General features: G+C 42.8%; 1 protein-coding gene across 1 annotated transcript in view; it reads right to left on the reverse strand.

Annotated features, from left to right (window-relative positions):
• galnt2 (UDP-N-acetyl-alpha-D-galactosamine:polypeptide N-acetylgalactosaminyltransferase 2) overlaps nt 1-22,288 on the reverse strand; it is a 78,937-nt gene extending 56,649 nt beyond the window's left edge. The window contains exon 1 of the mRNA XM_015362512.2: nt 21,995-22,288. Coding sequence (XP_015217998.2) covers nt 21,995-22,090 — 96 coding nt within the window. The 5' untranslated portion in view covers nt 22,091-22,288. The remainder of the gene's footprint in view (nt 1-21,994) is intronic.
• Nucleotides 22,289-23,137: the final 849 nt, after the last annotated feature.

The following is a 23,137-nucleotide window of genomic DNA, read 5'->3' on the forward strand; positions in this document are numbered from 1 at the left end:
ATAAAAGAATTCCAGGACAGACAGCTCCCTCCTTTGTATTTTCCTAAAACTTGAAGGCCTTTTTAACTGGTGGAAAACCATAACCCACCATCCACAGCATGAGCACTGGAATGGATGTGAATACGCTGCTGAAGCTGAACATGGAGGCTCAAGAAAGTGAAAGTGGAGCTAAAATGGAATCTGTTTTACTGTACACAACAGTTCCAATATTTCATGCAAATACACAGTTTCTTCTTTGAAGTACACGAAACAGGACACATGACCAACTCTTGGTCCTGTTGCCAGAGTCTCCCGAGCTATATTGTGATTTTGCAGGCAAGCACACTCCAGTCAACGTAGTTTCTACAGTCAGAGTGGTGTGCTCTATTGATAAACACTGCCCATTACACAAACCTAATTGCCACAGTACATGTGACAAGTACCTGGAAATGACTTCTGGGGAGATTATGCTAGTGGAACAGGAAAGAGTGAGAGGAGATAATTACTGCTGTCAGCACCTTGCTCGCATCTTAACTGTGGACGTCTTCTTTCCAGCTCATAATTTCTAAAAAGGACTGGGGGGGATGGGAGGGCAAAAACACTTGAATTGTGGTTACATATTAGTCAAGGCATTACATCATCTATTTGAAAAATCTGGCATTATATCGGCTAGAATTACGGAGTTATATTTCAATGAGCTAAATTTTCCCCTTTGTAACACTCCAGGGCTACAGTTGCATTCGCTTCAGCGGCAGAGATTCAGAACGCCAAGAACCATAATCAAGATATGACAGGAACCCACAACCCATGTTTTAATCTGCCTTTGTAACATGCGAAATTTGTAGGAGGCAATTCCCTTTAGAAGGCTGTGAATAGACAACAGTTAACAGAAGCAACCAATAGCACCTTCTCTAAAGGGAAATTAGCAAATGACAGTAATAGACTTGAGCTGACAGACGCACACTCTTTATTATGTATACTGCATCATAGCCCTACCAAGAAGATATGACAGGTGACAAAAGGACTATAACAATGGTAAAAAAAAACACAAAACACCGGAGCATAATATCCAGAGGCAGAATCGTTGGCAGCATAAGTAAGCAAAGAGTGAAAAGACACAAGAATTCAATCACTCATCCAGTCCAAATTGTAGAAAAATAGGTCATGTAGAAAACAAGTTTAATATTTCTGCTGTGCTACTAATTTGTATTGATTGCTTATAGCAGACCAGATTGTTAAAGCTTAAATAAAGGATGAGACATATGTTACTGTTCAAACATTTATCTTTTGAGCAACAAGCCAAGCATCATCAGTGCAAATGGCCTTACTTAAAATGCACTGAACGACATCACTTTTAACCCTGTTTTTTTCTGTGCTCCAAAAAGTAGCATCCAAAAATGATGACCAAGGTCTGGCTCTTGTAAAAAAACAAACAGAGCATTTCCTGCATAAACAGAAATGATCCTTTAGACTGCGACTGGGAGTAATGTACTGCATTATATTATAATAGTTAAGTGCTGGATTCTGCATCTACAGCAGAATTAACCCCAGGACCTCCACAAGAATGGTGGTCCCCTGAGCAGAGTCATTGGAAGGCCAATGAATATACCTGTTGAATATTTATTGCCATACACCTCTTCAGAAGCACAGCCAGAATAATATTTTCCAGACAGGTTTTTGAAATGGAAAAAATAAATAGAAGAGGAGGTATTAGCATTGCATCTTATAAACATATGGTTTGACCTTGAAAACAAGGGCATAATGGAGAGCACTACTGAACTTGGGCTACACACATCCTAATCCAATCACGTATCCTATCCAGTATCCCCGAGAGTGCAAAAGAAGCACCTACACAATGCAAGTTGCTAACAAACAGCATTATTGCATCTCAGGCAATAACCACACTAGATTTACTCTGGCAAGGGTTTTAAATAATGAGCAGAAGTTCTCATCTGACCCATCCCGAGAGCCTAAACAATGGTGTGTATATTCTCAAAGCTCATTTTCCCAAGACAGACATTGTGGCATTTTTTGGTTTTAGCTCAGACCTCCAATATTCAAAGTTGTGTGTACTGGAATATCAAACGGGGAATTCAAGACATTCCTGTAGTGTTTCCACACAAGTCTTCCAGGGCCATTTTTGAAAAATCAACTTTCAGAAACCAAAACAGCAAAACAAAACATGAAAGGGAATCCTATCCATTGTCACTCGTTGCCTGAAAGAAACAGCCACGCAATGCAAGTTACATTTTCCAGCGAGATTAACTTTCTGCTGACTTAATGAAACTTTAAACGGGTTCCCTTTTTCCAAGGGACAGGGGACTGAAAGGGTTACAGAACAAAACAATGAAGCATCTACCTGTGGAGACGAGCCTTTTCTCCCTCCTTTGAAAAAATCTGGCATCCAAGCCCCACGGAAGACACAACAACAGCTGCTGCTAATTAAGTGGCAAGAAGTGTTGGAGGGAAGACTTTGGCATCTCAGACTGAACAGTTGGTAGGGATCGTGGCTCTCCACAGCACGAAGGTAAACAAGGAATTCGAAATTGATGAGATCGGTTGCTTCAGTGGCGTTTTTCTACTTAATTATACAGATGCACAACACCTTGTTACGAACTTAACAGAAGCATGAAACTGCTGCATCAGGGCGTTTGCATTGCCCCGACATCTAACAATCTCTAATTCCAGCCACGATCACAGGGAAGACAGACAACTGCATTCCGACGATCCTACAATTCAAGTCAGGCTTAAAGATTCCGATGTAAAGAGAAACCATCATATTACTGCCAGGAAGCAGCCACAGATCCTTTGGGTGTCTTCAAACTATGTACACCTTAGTCGTCTCTGAGTGTGGTATTGCTCCATCTCCTCCTAAGTGAAAGGTATTCCACCTCATTTACAGTAGCTACTGAACTGTTAACAGCAGTACAAACAACAGAAGCTTCTTCTACAACATGAGAGTGGAATCTAAATAAGAAGAGGCTACTCAGCCCTGCCTGCCTGTTCGATATTGGTTTATTCACCCCCAGATGAGTCCTTACTTGCTCTGAATTCGTCATGCCCAAACTCAACAAGACTTAATTATAGGATCTCTGTGCTGATATTCTAACATGTACATAAGTCAATGATATTAAAGCCAGCATTTGTTTCTGTCTCTCAAGGCTTGTGTCCCAGAACAGGAAGACTGGACTTGGCAAACTCAGGCAAAAAAAGCAAGGTCTTGCAAAATAAGTTAATTGATGTAAACTTCCAATGACAATGAAGAAAACGAAGAAAAAAAACAAGAAATTAAAGCAGTTCGGGATTCTTTTCCATTCCCAATGAGAGACGAGAGAAAACCAAATTCCAGAGCTGGTAAAAATAAAACTTGAATACATCCATCGCCTAGCTTGCAAGCACTTTGCAAGCTTCTGAAGCTTCTCAGCTGCAGCTCTTCAAACACTCCCAGCAAGAGGCAGTGCTAGAACGCAGTCACGATTCTGAACAAATGGCACAGAGCTGCCAGAAATAGTGAGAGAAGACAAGTGAAGATGCTTCTCGAGAACATTTTTCTCCCTAGAGGAAATCAACTTAAAAGTAAACAAAATTGAGGCATATCAATTATGCATGGAACCACTTCGGTGCATTTCACCTCCTTTAAATGTATGGATGTTTACGTTTTTGCCATGTAAGAAGATCTAATTTCCACCATGTAAAACACAATAACTTAATTACTACTTCTTTAACCTTAGGGGCATATTTTCTTTCCTTCTGTTGCTGGAATCCATAGACACTCCATGAGCATTACATGAATATTTTCTTTTTAATACCCCACACTCAACACGCAAATATTCATTGTTCACATTTTCTGAAAAACCTTTGTCAATCATGTTATAATTTATTTTTAGGCCACCTGTTTTAGGAATTACTAAGGATTAGAGGATGCTTGAGTAGATCTGGATATATATCAGTTCAAGCACACAATCTCTCCCCGTCTCACACACACACACAGACTACTCTAAATCTCTGGTAATTCCCTGTAATTGATTAAATGAAAGCAGATGTTTGTTCATCCCTGGCTTTTATTTTCAGATTAACCTTCTTGTTCCGTTGAAAAATAATTTGAAAATTGTATTTGTCTCAAAAAGATGGCGAAAAAACGAAAAAGATTATGCGATCTCATGGGCGCAGGGGCACAGTATTTAATGTTGTGGCAGCAGACAGGAGAAAGGCCAGCATTGTCCAGAAACAGCAGTAAAATCGCCTTAGTCCCTTCTCGAGCAGAGTATCTTTCAACCATATGTTTAAACTTTACACTGGCCTTTTTAAGTTCTCGAGTCTTTTTCAATAGCCTCAGGGGAGTGTGTACAACTGAAGCATGTTTCAGAGAACACCAGACCTCCAACAACAGTTTGCTGAGGGAACAGACACAAATACTCCCTACCACAAGCCTGGCAGAATCCTGGCTGCATACACACACTCGGGGGAGGTCGGTCCATCCCGATTCCAGCTTCTTCTCTCTGGGTCTGCATGTTTATGTCTGCTATCTGTGCAATATAAATGCACTCACACAAAAAAAAAGTTGCATGACACTCATACAGTACCTCACCACTGTGGGACTATACCAGTATCGAACGCAGGCAGGTAAAATTTTAAAGGTGATTTGACTAGCCTCAATGTCACAAAATATTAAACTGAGCACTTGCAAATTTTGATCAGAGATTGTTAATTAAGCATAGAATAATCAATAAAGGCTGCCCCTCGATAATCCGTGCTAATGCTTGACTTCAGTTAATCAATTCGAAGTATTTTAGAATTACACCTTCCTTTGACTTGATCCCTGACTTAAGGTGGTCTTTAAAAACGCAGAAGGCAGCCTCAGGAGGACTGTGCTCCTTTTCCATTTAAGGCTACTTCCAGACCCACTGAGCCCTTTCAGGGCAGAAATCAGGAAAATTAGTACTACGCACTACACACAGTGCACTCTGCACTATGCACTTTTTACAAGATCTACCATGTTTTTTTCTCACTACTACATATGTATTGCTTTACATAACATGTATTGTTCCTGTTGATATTATTTATTATGCTTTTAATTTACTGTGTACATTGTGTGGTGTTGTCTGTTGTACTGTGTGTGTCCCGACAGATCAGTTCAATGAAGAATTCCAATGTACGTGTACAGTACATATAGCATGCACTACTCTACTACTACTCTACTACCAGATTTTTGTTTCCAATTTACCAAATCAAACATGTGCATCTGCATGCAAAATAAAAGCGCACAAGAATGTTTGCCTGAAAACTGATAGGCGAATTGCTACTGGCATCCCAACCACAGAACCAGCTTTCTCCCAGTGCTCAGTTCCGCTAACTCAGCGGCTCTGGGAAAAGATACTATGCCAGGTGAAAGAAACAGATTTTCAGAGAACAGACCACAAAGGTTTAAACGTCTGGCATTCCCACTTTTTGTACTGCAAACAAAATTGGCAAAAGTCCTCAGACAGCAGACGCAGGAAATGGGAGCATTCCATAGGTTAGTCTTGCCTGAAAACCCCCAAACGGTTTAGCTAAGGGCCCAGGCAAACTATTACCTGATTAGTTTTGCTCTTCCATGTATAACAGATTAGTGACAAAATCACTACATTCACAATTGTGTGACGCTTGCACTGTTCACTGCAAATTGTGCGCTATATGCCCACAATAAAGAAGGTCAATTAATTAATTAAATGGTAAATTAAAATGCCACTTGGCACTTTCAATTACAATGAACTTGTGCAAAACGGAACATTTTGTACCGCAGCAACTCTGCTTTCTTCATTCCTGCCGTTTTATTTCAGCTAATCCAAAGCAGGATTAGGAGCTCTGTGTTCGTCTGACAGCACAGATATTGTTACAGCTGGAGCTCCTCCTCCAGGGCGCACTGTAAGAACAGTCTCCACTTCCTGAGCTCAGACCATGACACCCGAGAAACAAGGCTTTCTGAGCCTGATGATGAAGTGCTACTGTGAACACTGAGCTGGGTCAGGTATCATAGCTCCTGAGTGCAAAAAAAACCCGTCCAGGTCTGAAGAGAAAAGTCCCCCTGAAGACATACGAATAGGGAGTTGTGTCGGTGTCCGCTGGCTGCAAAGGTGACTCTTGAAGTCTCTACTACCAATATGCTGGGTTTCTCTTTTCAAATTAACCTTTATGTCACCCTTCTGAACAGCACTGTGCTGGATGCATCTTCACTTCAAGTGCAGAAAATCATGAACATTTAACAAACCTATTGCAAACTTTGCAGTTTAGGCTACACCCCCAAGACAGTGGTACTCCATGAAATTAAAGAGGTGATTTTGAATAACAGTGATTTATACACCGCTTGTCAATAAATGCCCTCGCCAATCTAAAACTTTACTATATTATCCACTAAAGCACTACAAGCCCTTATCAAAGCAAATGCACATTAATGTGGTCTTTCGTCAATAAGGATGTTATGTTCTTACAATAATGTTCTTGCATAATTAACCGTCTGTGAAAAATGAGATGCAAGTTTCGTAGCCGACGAGAAAATACGGTATATGCAAAAATCCTAAATATTCAATACGTTTTTTGGATATTTCCAAAATAGTCCTTGACAAATATCTGCAGCCTTTCTGTAAACAAAAAATTAAGTATTTTCCAATGGAAAGGTTAAACAGAACCTTTTCATTTTACAACTGTGTAAATACAGATGCAGAGGTATTTCTTTCTCAATCTACTGTGCTGTCCACAGGGAGAGATGAGCAATAGCTACATATCTTTAAACAGATCAAGCGTGTACCAAGATTCCTCTAATTGCAGCCCTGCCACAGCCTCGGCTAAAATCTCACCCCAACTAGCACAAATATTCTTACAACCGAACATTAAAACTTTAAGACTTTTAAAGTCCATCTCAAGAGAGCACAGGAATAGTGCAGCTGAAATATGGCTGACCCACAGGAAAAGAGCCCCTCACAACACCTGTCGTCGCACAGATGGTATTCCAGTGCCAGAGCTTAGTCTGGGGCTGGAATCACTGGAAGACTGAACACCTCATCCAGCCATGGGTCCTACCCGTCATTGGTTTCTCATCGAAATAACTACTCAGCTGTCCACAGCCAATGAAATTGATGCATTTGGGCCATGTGACCACTGTAGAGTCAGTTAGATGAGCTCTGAGGAGATTTACAGATACATTGTGAGCACATCTAGTTTACTAACCTGGAACAATATCATCATAAAGAGAGGAGGCTGTACATGGAACAGAATTACATACTCCACCTCCTCACACACAATGTGCCGATTCAGCAGAGGCAACACAGATACAGTTCACCCGTATTGTTCATGCAAATAATTCTTAGCACCTGTGACCACAATGAGAAGTATATACGTGCTCTAAAAGTTCTCTGTAATACTAACTCCTAAGCTGACACACAACGGTCATGCCAGGTTTTGCATAATGAGGATAATACATTCTGAAGAAAAATGGAAAGAAGTTCAACTCATACCTAGCTGCCTGAAGAAAACGTATTACACTTGTTTCAAATTCAAACCATTTCCCGTCCTATACGCCAGTGGAAATTGAAAGCTGACAAGATCTCAGGGGCGATTTAGACTCTGCTTGCTCTCAGCTTTCAATCGCATTCCCATAAATCCTTTATCACTCTTGAACAAAACAGTTCTTCGGTACATCTTCACAATTTTACATTGGGAGGATTTACGCGCTCCTAGGGCTAAACTACAACTGCCAGACATACCCAGATTTTTGTACAACTTTAAAAAAGTTAGACATTTTGTGTTTTAGTGCCTTAAGGGGAGTTTAGGTATAAGGTTTCAGCAGTACAATATGTCACAGCTTTTCAGGGGTACATTAAGATGTTGAATATCTTTATGTCACAAAAGGACAGTGAAGATGTGACACTATGCACGGAGGAAAGGGAGAATTTAAGACATTAAAGATCCGTGCAAAGAGATGGGACACAAAAATCTCCAACTCAGGAAAAATGACAATGATGTGAGCTCAAGAAAAAAAAAACATGTTCTGTTCTGACAAATACAAGAAAGCACTCCACACCCACAAAATTACCTTCTTCTAAGACTGCACCCACACAAGATGAATACATCATGAACAATTTGCAGGTGAGCACTGCAAGCACAACAAAAAGATGCATTATTCACTGAGTGTGACTTGTTGGTGTCGAGTTCAAGGCTAGAAAATGGGACAGAATTGTTGAAGATCCTGGAGTGCATGTTAAATCCAGGGTTGGTCCAAAGATCTTCAAAACTGTAGTTTTTTTTGTAGGCTGTTCTGACAGCTGTGTTTGCAATCAACATCAAGCAGGATGTGAAGTCCTCAAGGCAATAAGAGCACTGGTTTGAACCGCAGACCTCATAACAGGCTGTCTATGTAGGTTAGCTGTATGTGGATGAAAGAGCAGGAGTTGAACTTCAGACAGTAACGATGACCAGCATCCTCCTTTGATGTCCCTTTCCCGAGAAACTGCTGCTCACCTGGTAAACAGTACTTAACACCTGGAGGGAACTTACTACTTTCAGAGAGGTCAAGCTACAAACACCCGAACATATGACCACATCCCATTGCAAAAAAGACATTCTGGCCCAACACCCTTAATGATTACATCCCAGGCACGTTGAGCTGAAAATGGTGCAAGAGTTTTGCAGGATTTAATGAATTCAAAATAAACTGGAATAACTGTAAGCAACACCAGTCATCTGTTTATAAAATCTTATTGAAACCCAAATGTTATTTTGTATAATTACCACGGTGAGAAACAGCAGGAGTCTGTCCCAGCATGAGAAAAAAAAAACGCAGCATAAATGAGACCACCACAGACACAATCGCTCACAAATGTTATCATTTTTCTGAGGGACACATCTGAAGGGACATGTTACAGCACCGAAAGGAGGAGAAAAGGAGGTCTTGCAATGAATAATTGAGCGTTTGTGCAGATTTGTGGAGGGCCTTTGATGTTTCATTTTTATTGCTCCTGGTGGGCTGCCTTCTGGCTTTCAGAATAAGAAAACATTGAGTGCGCTCTCCTGCTTGCAAAATAGGTCTGAAAAGATTCAAAACTTCCCAGGCTGGGGAGTATTTGTCACCCTGATAGAGAAAAAGTTTCAGAAGCTTCAGTCAACCTTACTTTCTCAAATCAACTCCGTTCTTTATTAAATGAGTCTACTGAGATTTGCCATTTTCTCTGGGAAGGGCATACGGTAGACAGCAGAAGAATGCATCACAGTTTCACATGAAAGCAGCAAAGGATAAACGCTTCAGTTGCTAAATCTGTAGAGACAAAATGTATTATTTCATATAAATAGTTTTATATGTGGTTAAGAAGCACATTTTTTCCCCTTGAAACACACACACCAATGTGAAAGCAGCCAGTTACTTCCTAACCCAACAAGCACCAGCCCAGAGAAAGCCTCCTAGACGTGTGCCACACGACGCACATTGGGATCCCAGAGTGGAGGCCTTCATGTCTGACAGAGGACAGACACCGCCCTCCGTCCCTCATGAGTAACGCAGACTGGCACAGCTGGCAGCGTGCTGAGAAGGTGGTGTTATGTCTGGCGCACAGAACACAGACAACCCCTAACGCACTGCTAGCAGCTTTGCTCTTCCTACTCTCTAAGTTCCTGATTACTTTTGCAGCCACACTTGGGTTCTGTACCAGCAAGCTCTCCAGACTCTAGCCTCTTTCCCACAATGCTGGATGGGCCTCTTTCCCCAGCAGAGGCACTGGGGCAGCTAAACAAACTGAAACTACCAACCCTGCCATCCCTCTGCCACAATACCATCATCACGACCCAGTGCCTCAGCACCATGGTGACCAGTTCCTACAGCCAAAGTGTTTTTTTTTTGGAGTTCCTTCACCTTCACCTGAAGTCCTTTTAAGACTTCTCCAACACAATGAGACGACTCCAAGACTCTTGTTGCAGGGCAGCTCCCATTACAGACTCTTGTACAAAAATAGCACACATACGCAATGTTTGCTGTGCGGTTAACAATCAACCAGCCCACTTCCTGCCCATGACACCTCTCCTGTGTGCCCCTCCCTGCTCCCGTTCCACGGCCCATGAGAGAGCTGCAAGGCAGACGCCCTCAGTGGGGACAGAGAGGGAGTTTTTCAGACTTCAAGGCCATTTGGTCAGTGCAGTCATGGTCCAACGGCTGTAAAATAATTGGCTGTGAATTGCTCCGTACGTACAAATGAAGTAAGAAGTGCTGATTTGTAGGACGATTTTCTTCAGTAGCAAAATAACTCAAATGCATTTTCACCGTTGAACACCGATATTTACAGGCAGCTGGACTTAGCAGTCAGGAGAGACCTCTCAGTTCCTCCCTCCTCGTACCCATGATGAACCACCTGCAGTTATTAGGTTGTGAAATACAAGGAATGCATGTAGCGTTTTCTTAGATACATAAAATGATCGGTTTTGTACACTTTTCAAAGGGATGACGACTGAGCATATTAACTCAGCAATAAATAACGACTTACAAGATCATTCAAAAACTGTGTCAAAAACTCAAAAGAGCATTTCTTTCCTTCACACAAAGTAGAGTGGGCACCCTGAATGTGGTTTGTTTAGCGGCACAAAATTCCCATTTCTCTCTCTAGGTGATGAGCTCTGGCCAGTGTCCGCCTCAGTTCTTTTGACATTACTCTGAAGTTCCACTAGGCCAGATTCTCAGCGCATAGACTTTTGCTTCTTGGAGGGACTTTCAAAGCCTCAATAGACCATAAGGGGATAAGCAGCACCCCCAAACAGAAGGAAACTGTACGTGCAGATTTCAAAAAGAAAAAGCCACATATTCCACAAGCCTTTGATTAACAGTTATATGAATGATCATCTCTCATGACAGACAGGACTGAAGGTTTAAGCAGCCTCTAGCAATCCATCAGCAGAATAAAAGGGTTCACCTAGGAGTCTGTGAGTGACATGGAACATGATAAATCTTTCCTATAAGCAGCCTTCTAAATCAAAATGAAACAACTTCTTGTTTATTTCGCAAAACTGTTATAGAGCAATTTAAAGGGTATGACACGTCAGCCATGATACAAAAGCCAGAGCAATGTTTTATTCAATAAAAAAGCTGAAGCACAAAAAGAGACATTCTGTGGCTTTCCAGATGCAGACCCAAGCTTAGCTGTTGTTGTATGGAGCCCCTGAGCTGATCCCAAGCTCAGCACATTGTATAAATTATGCAAATTAAACTTGGCATTCTATGGGGTATTGGATGCAGAATAAAATAAAGACTCAAGTTTACTCACCAGAAATGTTTCATATAAAACAAATCAGACCTTCGTCTAATACCAATGTCATCCATTTTGCAGATGACAGATTCTGTTAACTGGACAATCTGCGTGTCTCAGATCTTCCATCTGAGCCAGCTGCTTCACCCTGCAATACGATATGGAGTTCGACTGCATGGAAATCAGGAGAGAACAACCCTGCAGATGCCAAACTAACTGATCTCTCCTCCTGGCTCTTGCACGAACTGCAAGAGGAAGCTGAAATGCAAATTAGTCGGGCACATCTGGCGATAACGACATGCTTAATTTATGATTGAGAATGATAATTGGTTGTGAGAGAAACACCACGACTGTGTGAAAATTAATACAGTTTTGGCACAGGAGCGACAAAAAACCTGGCACACATTTGTTTTAAAAAGAATTTGGTCTAAGCAGAAACCGCTGCAGGCTGAAGGCTCTTCCACAAATTCTGTGAATAAATCTGAAAAGGATTAAATTTAATAGCTTTTTGCATATTTCTGTGAATGCAGATTTACTTGAAATAAGGTAAGAGGCATGAATATCTACCTTTTGGGGTTGGCCTGGAAACAAGACTGTAAAACCTGGAACGGCTCAATGCACTATGCGAAGAGACTCATGCGTTTCCCTTGTAGTTTGAGACAAAGATGTGTAAAATGTACCCTGTTATGCAAAAAGGAATGCTGCTCTAAGAAGGAACAGAATTAAAAAAGGAACAAAAATTGGAACGCAACCTATTTTTGTGCATTAAGATACCACCCATCATCCTTGGCTGTGACTCAGGCCACAATCATTTCTGTCCAGAACGACCCATTGATTGTGACTGCTAAGTGCCTCCTCAGATAAGCTGCCTCCTTTCTGCTAAGACGCACCACAATGTGGTGCTTATTAATTGCATTTCCAAGGAAAAAAATCCATTTGTTTTTTTTTTTGTTGTTGTTGGCCTGTTTTATGTACTTATTTCTGCATTGTCTCAAGTTACATATCTGGAAAATTGCACTCTTTGGAAAAAGTCTTCACTGAAAAGCTCAGCAGTATCTCTGTATTTTTTTTACAAGAACAACTCCTGTAAGTTCTTCATACACAAGTTCTATATATTATTTCTAAAACAGAACACAAACATTCGGATAATTGAAAACCACACAGAACAGCAGCTTTTTACCTATTGTCCATTGCCCAGCATAACCCTATAACACCAGACATGACATGAATTTCTGAAAATAAAACCCCTGTTCTTCCGTCACTAAATGCATATTTCTAGAGTTTTGGCAAGAAAACATTTTCCTTAATAATTACAGGAAGCATTGGGGTCTGTTTGGCAAAGTATGTTATAAGAGGGTTTTTTTCCCTTGGTCTCAGGCAGCCAAGAATTATACTTAATAATTATGAAGATGCTGGACTGGCAAAGCTGAAACGTAACAACTGTTCAATTAAAGAATTTAATTAACTGATACTGGAGACTTTAGATGGTTTAGATCTTAGACGTTTGGGGAAAAAGAGTCACCTTACTCCAGGGTGGTTTCATTAGTAAAAATAGCAATCCCAATATCATTATCGCTCGCTGTGCTTGGTGCAGACAAGGCGGCCATATTCTCAGAAGAGCACACACCAAGCAATGAGACCTTCAGGACAATTTAATGAACACGGCTTCTCAGTGCAACAATCTCAAAAAACCCTTGTCATTTGTACAAGGATGGCAAAAATGATGTTTAAGTTCCACTTCTGCACGCAGTGGAACACAACAATTGAATTTTAATTTATTTTAATGAATTTTAATGAGAAACTGGATCCATTATTAATTTTCAGAAGTAGCACAGGATCTGAACAGCCTGAGCTGAAGAGACCGGTACCTTCTGTTGAACAGTCTCTTTCATAGCCCCCTTGGAAAGTGTTTTAGTGTAGCTATTGGTAAAATGTTGCATCAATTGTCTTGTATTGGAAGGAATGAACAGACCTGTCCATAATTGGAAGGAAAGAGTGAAACTGTGTGGCACCACTCCATCCAGTCTTAACCATGTAACAGATTACATCTTTCCTTCAGAAAAAGAAAGAACTATTGTGTATTATGGAATATGCCTGGTCATCCAATCACACAGCAGGGGCTCCTAGCCAAAGTACTGGGGAATCCTGAGCACACACTTAATCCTCTCTCCAGCCTCTCAGAGCTCACAATTGCAAATAATGCCCCCGTGCCTCTTCACATATTTTGCAGCTGTTGCAATTGCCATGCAAGGTTAAAGGCTGCAGTCAATGAAGATCTGGATAGAAGTAGTGCACACAGTGCTCTTGCACTCACACCTTTTCTTATAATGTGAACATCACAATCATTCACACAAATTGAATTCATTTAAACTTTCTCTTCTCCGCGACAATGAATACAGCGCTAGAATGGTTACAGAAGTTAAAGACTTTACTTAATTTAACTACATCAACTGGACTGGAGTTAACTCACCCTATGGTGCAGCTTGTCCAGATTAGCAGTTTTGCAAGGGCCCATGGGATTTGTTCCTGCCTCACTCTGCCTGTCTGTGTGCATTTGGAGCCGGCCTGCAATTGTGTGGAGGTCCCAGTGTGTCCCCAGGGGGTTGGAGAGTTCTGTCTGATCCCCCTTTTATCAAACTACTCCCCCTGCATCACCCTTCCCAAAAATTCAACTATGCAAAGATGCCTTTGTATAGGGCTACTGTACTAGTAACTCACTCTTAAACAAGCAGGGTTAACTGCATTGCTTAATCGACTTCACTCTAAGTTAATGGAACTCAAACTGGTTAAATTACATGCACAGATCTGCTATAATTCATCCCATCCTACTTATCATTTAACAGTAACAAGCTTCCAGAACTCAGCTTCTTCCGATATTGACGAATGCATTGGGAAGTTGGGACACTCTGTGGCACAAAGAAATGGTTAATAGCTACAGCAGAGTTAGAGTAGACTCTGAAAGTGGAGCAGAACATTGCAGCTGAAATTTAAACAAATGATCTAGGCTTTAACCAAATGCAGTTTTTCAAGGAAACACATTCTGGAGCACCGCCACTTCGTGATGACACTGCGGTCATACGACACCTGCCCCAACGGGCTGCCTGGAGTCTGCTGGGGAAAAGAGGGTCTACAGAACTTACTCGTTGTTTTGCTTCTTCCATTTGCAAGCTAAAATAACTCAGCAGCAGATTTGCAAACCCTGGTTCATGGCTCCTAAAAACACCCATTAAAGTGAATCTGATCTCGCTCTGAAAAGAAGCCCACACCTTGTTTGCAAGGTGTCTTGCTAAGCAGAAAAAGGAAACGACGTGGAAGGTTTCTAAAGATTACTGGAGCTCCGGGGAGGTCATGTGCATATTTGTAGAATGTCAGCACATATGAGGCATTGTCAAAGGGCTTGTTTTTTGCTTGATCAAAGGTCTTTCTGCCAGAAACCATAATTCTTTCTAGGACAAATACACTCCCTGAAACAGCGGAACATTTTTGAATAATCACTCACAGTGTGAAACAAAGAAACGACCTCACTTGTTAGCAGGCCTACATTTGGAATGTTTCCTCATCTGCTCTGGGTCAACCAGTCACTTTGTTAAACACGAATCTTTCAGGGCAAACACAACCGAGAGACGCAATCCTGGTTTTAGTCACTGAAAATCTGATGATCACTTCTGATACCAACTTGTGAAAAACGTTCTACTTTAAAATACAGCTTCAGAATACAATTCTTACATCGCACAAAAGACCTTATTCTTTGCAACCCACCACGTGCATCACCGACTAATCAATTCGGCTGTTTTTCTGAAGAAACTGCCATTTCTACATAACCCACATCTTTCGGCCATATAGGGCCGATTCATACTGTATCTTGAAATATCAGAGCTCATCTTAAATGTCTCCACCTTATTTCTTAACTAACTCACATATTCCTATTTTGAAACAGAAAACCCAGCTGCCTGAGACCAAGGGCAGCTGTTCAACCCTCTCCTGGGCACAGAGTTCCCTAATTCACACTGCGTGTCAATGTCATCCGCGCTGACCAGGCTCTGGAACAGTGCTTGAATTTGGATTTTCTCAAATTTTGCGCAACTGTCAATTAATTTATTTTGCTACAGAGACTTAATAACTGGTCTGAGAAATTGGGACTGCAGCTTTCATTTCTTTGGCAAATGCGGTTATCTTTTCTATTTTTCAGGACAAAACAGCAGCTACAATCGGGAGGGGCCTATCGAGCCATCATGCTCATTTGCTTCCGTTTCAGTCACATAGGCGCGGTGGCTCTGTGGCTCAGGATCGGTGCCTGTGCCCGCGGCCGGCAGAGGAATCCTACTACGTTGGGCCCCTGAGCAAGGCCCTTAACCCCAACTGCTCCAGGGGTGCTGTATGAATGGCTGACCCTGCGCTCTGACCCCAAGCTTCTCTCTCCCCGTCTGTGTGTCTCATGGAGAGCAAGCTGGGGTATGCGAAAAAGACAAATTCCTAATGCAAGAAATTGTCTATGGCAGATAAAGTGATCTTCTCTTACCCAGGATAAGGTGACCCCAGTGAAGGGGGAACCTGACCTTCATTTCAAGTAGCCAATCAACTTTAAGCTGATTTAAGGGGAGAAGCCCAGAGCACCAGCAAAAACCCGATGCCAATGCAGAAAAAACACAAAATCTCCTCTTCGACAGCAGTGTTTCACTTCCTGTTCAATCTGGGTCCCCATCACAACACTTCTGCTCTTTTTTTTTTGTCACTGAAATTCAAATGTCGTTGGGTTGTTTTTTTTTTAATAAACGAGAACATGGCTACAGAACTGCTAGCGTTCTCAGATCTGCCACAAGCAGAAGCCAGAAAAGAGAGGAAGTGAGCCCTGTTATTAGCTCTCTGCCTTGTCTGAGAGTGGAAGGCCTTGTGGAATGCATTTCTGTAGCAAAGCGCCATTCAGTGAAGTGCATGGGCTGAGAGGCAGCAGTGCAGAGATATCACTCATAATTCCTCAGTTCATCTCCAGGTTACTGTAAGACCATCTCAGGGATTTGCTGAAAACACTACTCCTGCTAGCAGCAGCCCTTGTCTCTTCTGTGAGCACTCAAATGCTTCTCATGCTGTTGAGACAGAGGCCTGTGGTGTTTTCTACATTTTCTGTGTTGAAGAAACTGACACATCTGTCCTGCTTCACCTTTCTGATAACCAGGCGAAAGAGACAGCTTGCTAGATTTTGTGGAGGATCAGCAAGCGCCAGATCTCTTTCAATGAACATTCCACTCAAACAGCCTAACAATGCAGTGCACAACTGGAAAATGCCAACTCCCAAACTCCAGCCAGCTCTTCTCTTTGCTATAAATAACTCATTTTACCAAGATCATCAGACATTTCTGCTGCTGCTCAAAGCATAGGCACAGCTAAGATGGGTGGGTGTTCGGTTTTTCTCTTGAGAAATCTGTACCGCACAACGCTCAATATCACACACCTATCCAGCACTATGAGCAGTGTCATTTCTTATAACACTATTTCCATGAAAGCTGAAGGACTCTTCCTTCTGTTTGAATGTAACAAGTGTGCACATCAAGTCTCCTTCCCAACAACACAGCTCATTTTAAAGATTGTTGAATTCCTACAGTGCAAAGCACCTCCTTGTTACTGCCAAACACACTCTCATACTTGTCTAGAGGAGCTAAACAGAATCAGCTGCTGTAATTTAAAGTACAATTGTGTCTGACTACTCAGAAAAAATGTTTATGATCTAAGCTTTTTCTCAAGTATCCATAAGGAAAATAATTCAGGTGGGGAGCTGCGTCAGCATGCGTAGGCTGCAAAGGAACAAGTAATAGGTTTATTCCATGCTGAAAAAAAGAAGAAAGAAAACACAACATTTAAGCCGCGGGGCCTTCTTCAGGTGTGAGGTATGAAGAAGGTGTGAAGATGAAGAAGGCTCACACCCCACGGCCAAAACGTTGCGTTTTCTTTCTTCTTTTTTCAGCATTGAATAAACCTATTACTTGATCCTAATAAGGAAAATAAGTTTATCAGTACTGTACCAAACCAAGTACTGTATTAACCCCACTTACATTACAGAGGAGACAAAAACACGATTCACTTCTTCACCTATTCTCCTTCACACCTGTAAAAACAAATCTAAATAAGCCAATGGTTTAATACAGCAAAACAAAGTAAAAACAATACTTCTGGATTAGAAAATGCAACTTGTTCTCTCTTCTGAAAAGGACAGCATGTTCTTCAGAGGTCAGAACAGACACGTAGGTCTGCGTCTAAGGTTTCACTGCTTGCTGCCACTACAACACTGCCTACAGCAGCATTTTCCACGTGTGCCCCTCTGCCCAAAAGCAAATCATTATTTCCAAACCGTGACGCAGTCGCAGACTAACACCTACTTCAGTGCACAAGAGCACAGACCGCTCTGTTAACACGACGGCACAAATGTTCTGACAAGGTTACTTGGGCCACTTGCTCAACAGGACTGCAGGTGCCCCAAGCTGCACCTTTGACCCGCCTGCTGGGGAAACAGTACAGCACCGCTTCCTGCCTTGGTGACGAAAGGTGGCGATACGAAAATAAGACGCAGGGGCCGGCGTCATTTCAAGAACAGCTCCTGCTCGTCCACGCTCACCGACACACTTCACGCCCTTAAAGTATTCCTTTCTGAGGCTGATAAAAAGCCGGCTTGCCACCATGAGGGGGCAACTCATTCGCACCGTGTTCTCTCGGCTGCCCTGGGAACCGCAGGCCTGTCAGTCAACCTCTGGCTTCGCTCATCGTGAAGAGCTTGTTCAACCCCCGAGTGGTGCATTAACACGATAGCTCCGCATGGGCCGTCCCACACATGCAAACACTGCCCATTTGGCTTTGCAGAGCCTTTCCACCCTTCCTGGTGCTGCGGTGCGGCACGATGGCTATGACAGTCCTGTTGGGAGAGTACAGCTTAAAGCAAAGAGCTCTGCTGCAGGGGGAGATCTCAGACCTGGGAGGCTGAATCACTCTTTTAACACTTTTATGGCTGCACATAAAACCCTTTTACAAAGGCAAAGGTCAGGTGATGACAGGCCTGAAGAAGGCAATGCGCTCCACATGACAGCGCACATTCCTGTACAGGCAAGGTGGCCACGGTCTTCCAGAAGCAGGAAATTTCACCTCAAATCGCAGCTGCGCCTGCTGCAAGCACATCCAGACACCTGCTGCAGGATACTTTTAACACACCTCAGATTCTACAGGTGCAGCCTTTTGCATTATACTGATCAAGAAGAAAAGCCATTTATTTTACATCCTTACACGCAGAGACACACACGACCCAATAGTCTTAGAACATGCAGCATATAGTGCTGGCTGGTAAAAATAAAATTAATTTGAATTCAACATAAATGAGAATTGTAATAAATAACGGGATGTTTGAATTGTAGAATGCACTAGAAATGGTCCATTTTGATTAGAAGGTACAATTTCTGTCTCTATGGCACAGAAAAGATATTGGTGCTCTGGAATCTATCCAGAGGTGAGAAACCAGATACATATGGAGCTAAAGGAAACACTGACAGGCCGAAGGAACGGAAACCTACGAGTCCTGAGTATTCATGTATTCAGAATACTCAAGGGCACTGATAAAGTCAACCCACTGGACGTCTTTAGAACTAACAGTGAAACACGATCCAGAAAGCACAACTGGAAATTATGTGGAAAAGTATCTCGAACGGAGAACAGAAGGCACTTCTTTATCTACGACAAGATAGGAAAATTCATGCCAGGATAAAGCTCTCTAATCAGCCCCCAGATTAACATATTTGATTCTAAACTCAGTGCTCTTGAAAGACAAAGAATAATTAAAGAATGGCATTAATTATGCTAGCAGACACCAGGATGAGCGGCTGCACCCACAGACTACAAACTAAAATCTCATTTTCCCTGGGAGCCATGGCCACGAATTCTCCATGCGACTCGACCACATTCCTCCCGGTTCCAGCCACACACCCAGGAGCCGCAACGCACAGCCCAAATCCTCCGGATCACAATTCTCACTAAAACACGAATGCCGCCCGACCAGGGGAACTGCGGGCTCCATCACAATCAAGAACAATCCGAGCAGCAGGAAGGGAAACCAGTCCTCCCTCTGCCTCGTCGTCTGCTGGCACTGAATTCCATCTGCCACAAACACGCGGCACCGTTTAGCCACCTCACTTTTCCTGAGCAGCCACAAACGTCTCTCCCATGATCAAACTTTCACCCTGCGCCAGCGCAACACCCCCCCCCACCCAGGACAAACAGATCGCCTCCCAGGGGCCACTACAAGACACTGTTAGAGGTTTTGCCTGGCTCTTAGTTTAAAGCAGCAGAGGTGGCTCAGCTGAAGTCAGGAGCGTTATTACAGAAGGCCCTGACTAGAGTTCACGGGGACCTGTTACCTTCTTCATACACAGTATTAGACCAGGTTAAGAATTCTGGCACTGCAGAGGGTATCATCTCAGTGTGCGAACGAACAACAAGCCTGAAGTGGCGATATCAGGTAAGCACGTTTTCTTTGCACTATATAAAGCTGCATTTAGAAATTGTGCACTGAGGCTTAACCTCCCCAAACTCATTACCACAGCACACACGTAGCTGTAACCTGATTCAAAGCCAGCAGGGGTGCTTGAAGGGATAAAGGGAATGTTGAGCTGTGGAGCTTCACTGCACCTCTTTCTTCATAAGGGAGGCTGAGCGAGCCATTCAGGAAAGCTCGGAGAAGATGCTTCCTCAGAAATGAGCTCCAAAATTTAAGTGCAGTGATTTTGTTTCATGACGGGACACAACTATACTCTTATGCTGACAAAAAACACAGTCTGAAATTAAAACACCAGAGTCCAGAGATTCATTCTGATGTAGTCTGGATCTGTGTCTCACCAAGCTTATGCGGAGTCTGGAGGCCTATCTTGTCTTCATGTTACTCCTCAGCAAAAAGGAAAAAAAGGAAAGTCTCTGGCGGTCTGACATAATAATGATTAAATTTAGATTTTCTATTCCAGTACTCTAAAACGTCCATTCTGACCGAGAGTGTGGATCCTGCAGGTTTCAGACAGGAATTATTTCAGCTGGAACATCACCATAAGAAAGTGGCTGTGGCAGAATCCCTTGTGGTCTATGACAACTGAGTAACTGAGCATCCCTGTCTTGTAAATGTGGCTTACAGGCACCTAGATACTAGTTTATAACTGCGGCAGCATTGATCTACCTAATGAGAACAGAGCTACTTAAGACACCTTCAGACACAAGTGACAGCAAAGGTAATCCCATCACAGGTGCACTCGGTTTATGGGACTGGAGCTGGAATCTCTCTGGTTTTGAACACCAGCTTCAGCATTAACACAGGTAGCAAGTGTCTCCTCCTCAGCTGTGCTGAATTTGACTCCTGTAAAGGGAGGCAGCACTGGAACCTGAACTTACCCCTCTTTGTCTCCATTAATCAGTCAGCATTATCCTTTTGCTCTAGAAGGCGCATTTGTTTTCGAGTTCCTTGTCATTGTGAACGGCGTGGCTTAAAATAATCAGTCTTTTGTACATCTGAGTCCTAGTACATAAGACCTGCCCGGAAAACAATGTCTTAAACCTCTGGTGAAAATGTGTTAAAACAAGTAAGCTATTTTCCCCCAAATGCAGCATTTCAAATATACAGTGCTAGAAATTCTATCGCTTTGTCGATCTCGACGTACTGTTTCTGGCTAAATGGGAATGTCATTGGACTTTAGAAACTATCCTGATGATGTGGAAGGCGCCCCGAACCTCGATGCTACTGGGACCTTATTTTATCGCTACATTTGACACTAAGCCACTGCATAAACAAAAACAAAAGGGAAAACAAAAAACTGCTAAACGTTACCAGATGAATTGCTGCAGTCTGTAGCCAACCAAAACAAGGTCAGTACGTGTATTTCTTTCCACTCACGGTTTAAAGATTGGCATACCCGCCTAGCACATCACAATTTTTATTCTGAATTCTGAACGCACCAATGATACAGCTGATTTAGAGAACGTCGAACCGCAGCTTGTTTCACAACACTACGGGGGCGAAATAAGAATAGGGATAGTACTGAAAAACGGAGATTTAACCACATCTGGGTACACTGTAAAACACAAGCACCCTAACACAACAGCCAAAGTGAAAGCGAAGGAACTAATTTCTCCCCCTTGGACGGGCACTGATGGAAGCCAGCGTTTTATCGAAGCTTTCGGTGAAAAAATGCTGGATCACCCGAGCATTGTTATACCGTCCTACTTGCAGATTTACAAGACAGAACCCACAACATCCGAACGGGTGATAAATAAAGGTTATCGTGCACAGTACATAAAGAACATTCAACCAGGCAGCCAACGACTGTTGGCAATTAACACTAATCCGAGACCACTGTGATGCAAAACGTGAAAATAGAAAATGTGTTTTTACACCGACACACGCCACGGTGGAGTTTTAAAGAGATCCATTTCAACCAGACCACGGGGAAAAAAATCCCTTCGCACGTTAAATGAGGAAGGAAGGAAAACGCAAATTTATTCCAAGTGAACGTCCCCGTTCCTCATCGCATTTTACCGATGTAGTCATGCCGTGCAGGCTTTTAAAACACCGACGCTTCCAAAGAAATTACAAGAAACACACGCCACAATCCTGTTCTCCTTCACAAACTCCCTAAACTGAAAAGTCCCGAGCCATTCACTGACAGCTCTGACCTGAATTGCTTATCTGATATCTCGTACGCTCCCATCAGGGGGAAAAAAAAAGAATAAAAAAAACCCCATACCTTTCGGTTCAAAGCTGTCCCGGAATAGAAGTAATAAGCGATGCCAAGCACCCAAAGGACGGCGAAGCATAGCAGTATCCTGGACTTCCTTCGCATTGCTGGGAGTCGGAGCCGAAAACTGCTCGTGTGCGCCTGGTCCTGGTCCGGTGGCGGAGACGGGAGCCGCAGACAGCCGAGCCGTGTGCGCCTTGTCGCTGTGTGTTCAACGCGGCTCCAGCAGCGGAGCAGAAAGAGCAGGAAACAGCCAACATCACCGGGTTAGAGGGGAAAGGGTAACCGGCTCTAATCCAATCACACTCCGCTGAGACTCCTCCGTGTACGGACGGGGGGTGGGGAGACGAGAGGGGGGGGGGGACGGGACTGGACTGGCGGCGACAGTGTTGCGCTGAGATGCGGGCTGTCAGAGATGACAGCCCCCACCGCCGGAGTCAAAGGAGACATTGTAGCGACGAGGTCCTGTGAGCTCTGTCATGATGTAATTAACCAACGCAGGGAAATACATGCCGGATGCACACTACTGTGCCGTAGGATAGAGGGTACATGCAAAAATGAACGCTGGTAATGTGGTGGAGGCTATACCATTTGAGAGTGGATGATTGATATGTGATAAATTATATATATATATCCTTCAGCTCTGTCCTCTTTCAGTGCCTGGGTCACATCGAGGGTGAGGCTTTCTCTTATCACAGTGTTCTACAGTATATACAGTAAATCACAAGATCATCATTAACATCATTAAATTGCACAGCTAGGTGACCACTGCAGAGAGGACCTAGTTTTTAGCAATTCGCCGTCGCTGCGACTTCAAGGCGGCTGTTAATCTGTAAAGTGTGCCGAAGCTATTGTTTGAGACAGTAACAGACAAACGTTTCTTCTTATAGCCTTGTATCTTGACTGGTTGATGTTGTAAATCGCTTCGGATAAAAGCTTCTGCCAAATGAATAGATGTAAATGCAGAGCGCTCGAGTAATCACAAAATCGAAAGCATCGTGTTTAGTGAAATATTGCATTTACTCTAGCCTTGCAGGTTTATAGTACGTTTAAAAACTGACATACTTAATAGGCTGGCTATTTCACGGTGAGGTATTTGTGTGCATAATGTAGGACCTCTACAACATGGTATGCTAATTGCTTGATGTGTCT

Source organism: Lepisosteus oculatus, chromosome 17 (assembly GCF_040954835.1).
Source record: "Lepisosteus oculatus isolate fLepOcu1 chromosome 17, fLepOcu1.hap2, whole genome shotgun sequence".
Lineage (NCBI taxonomy): Eukaryota > Metazoa > Chordata > Actinopteri > Semionotiformes > Lepisosteidae > Lepisosteus > Lepisosteus oculatus.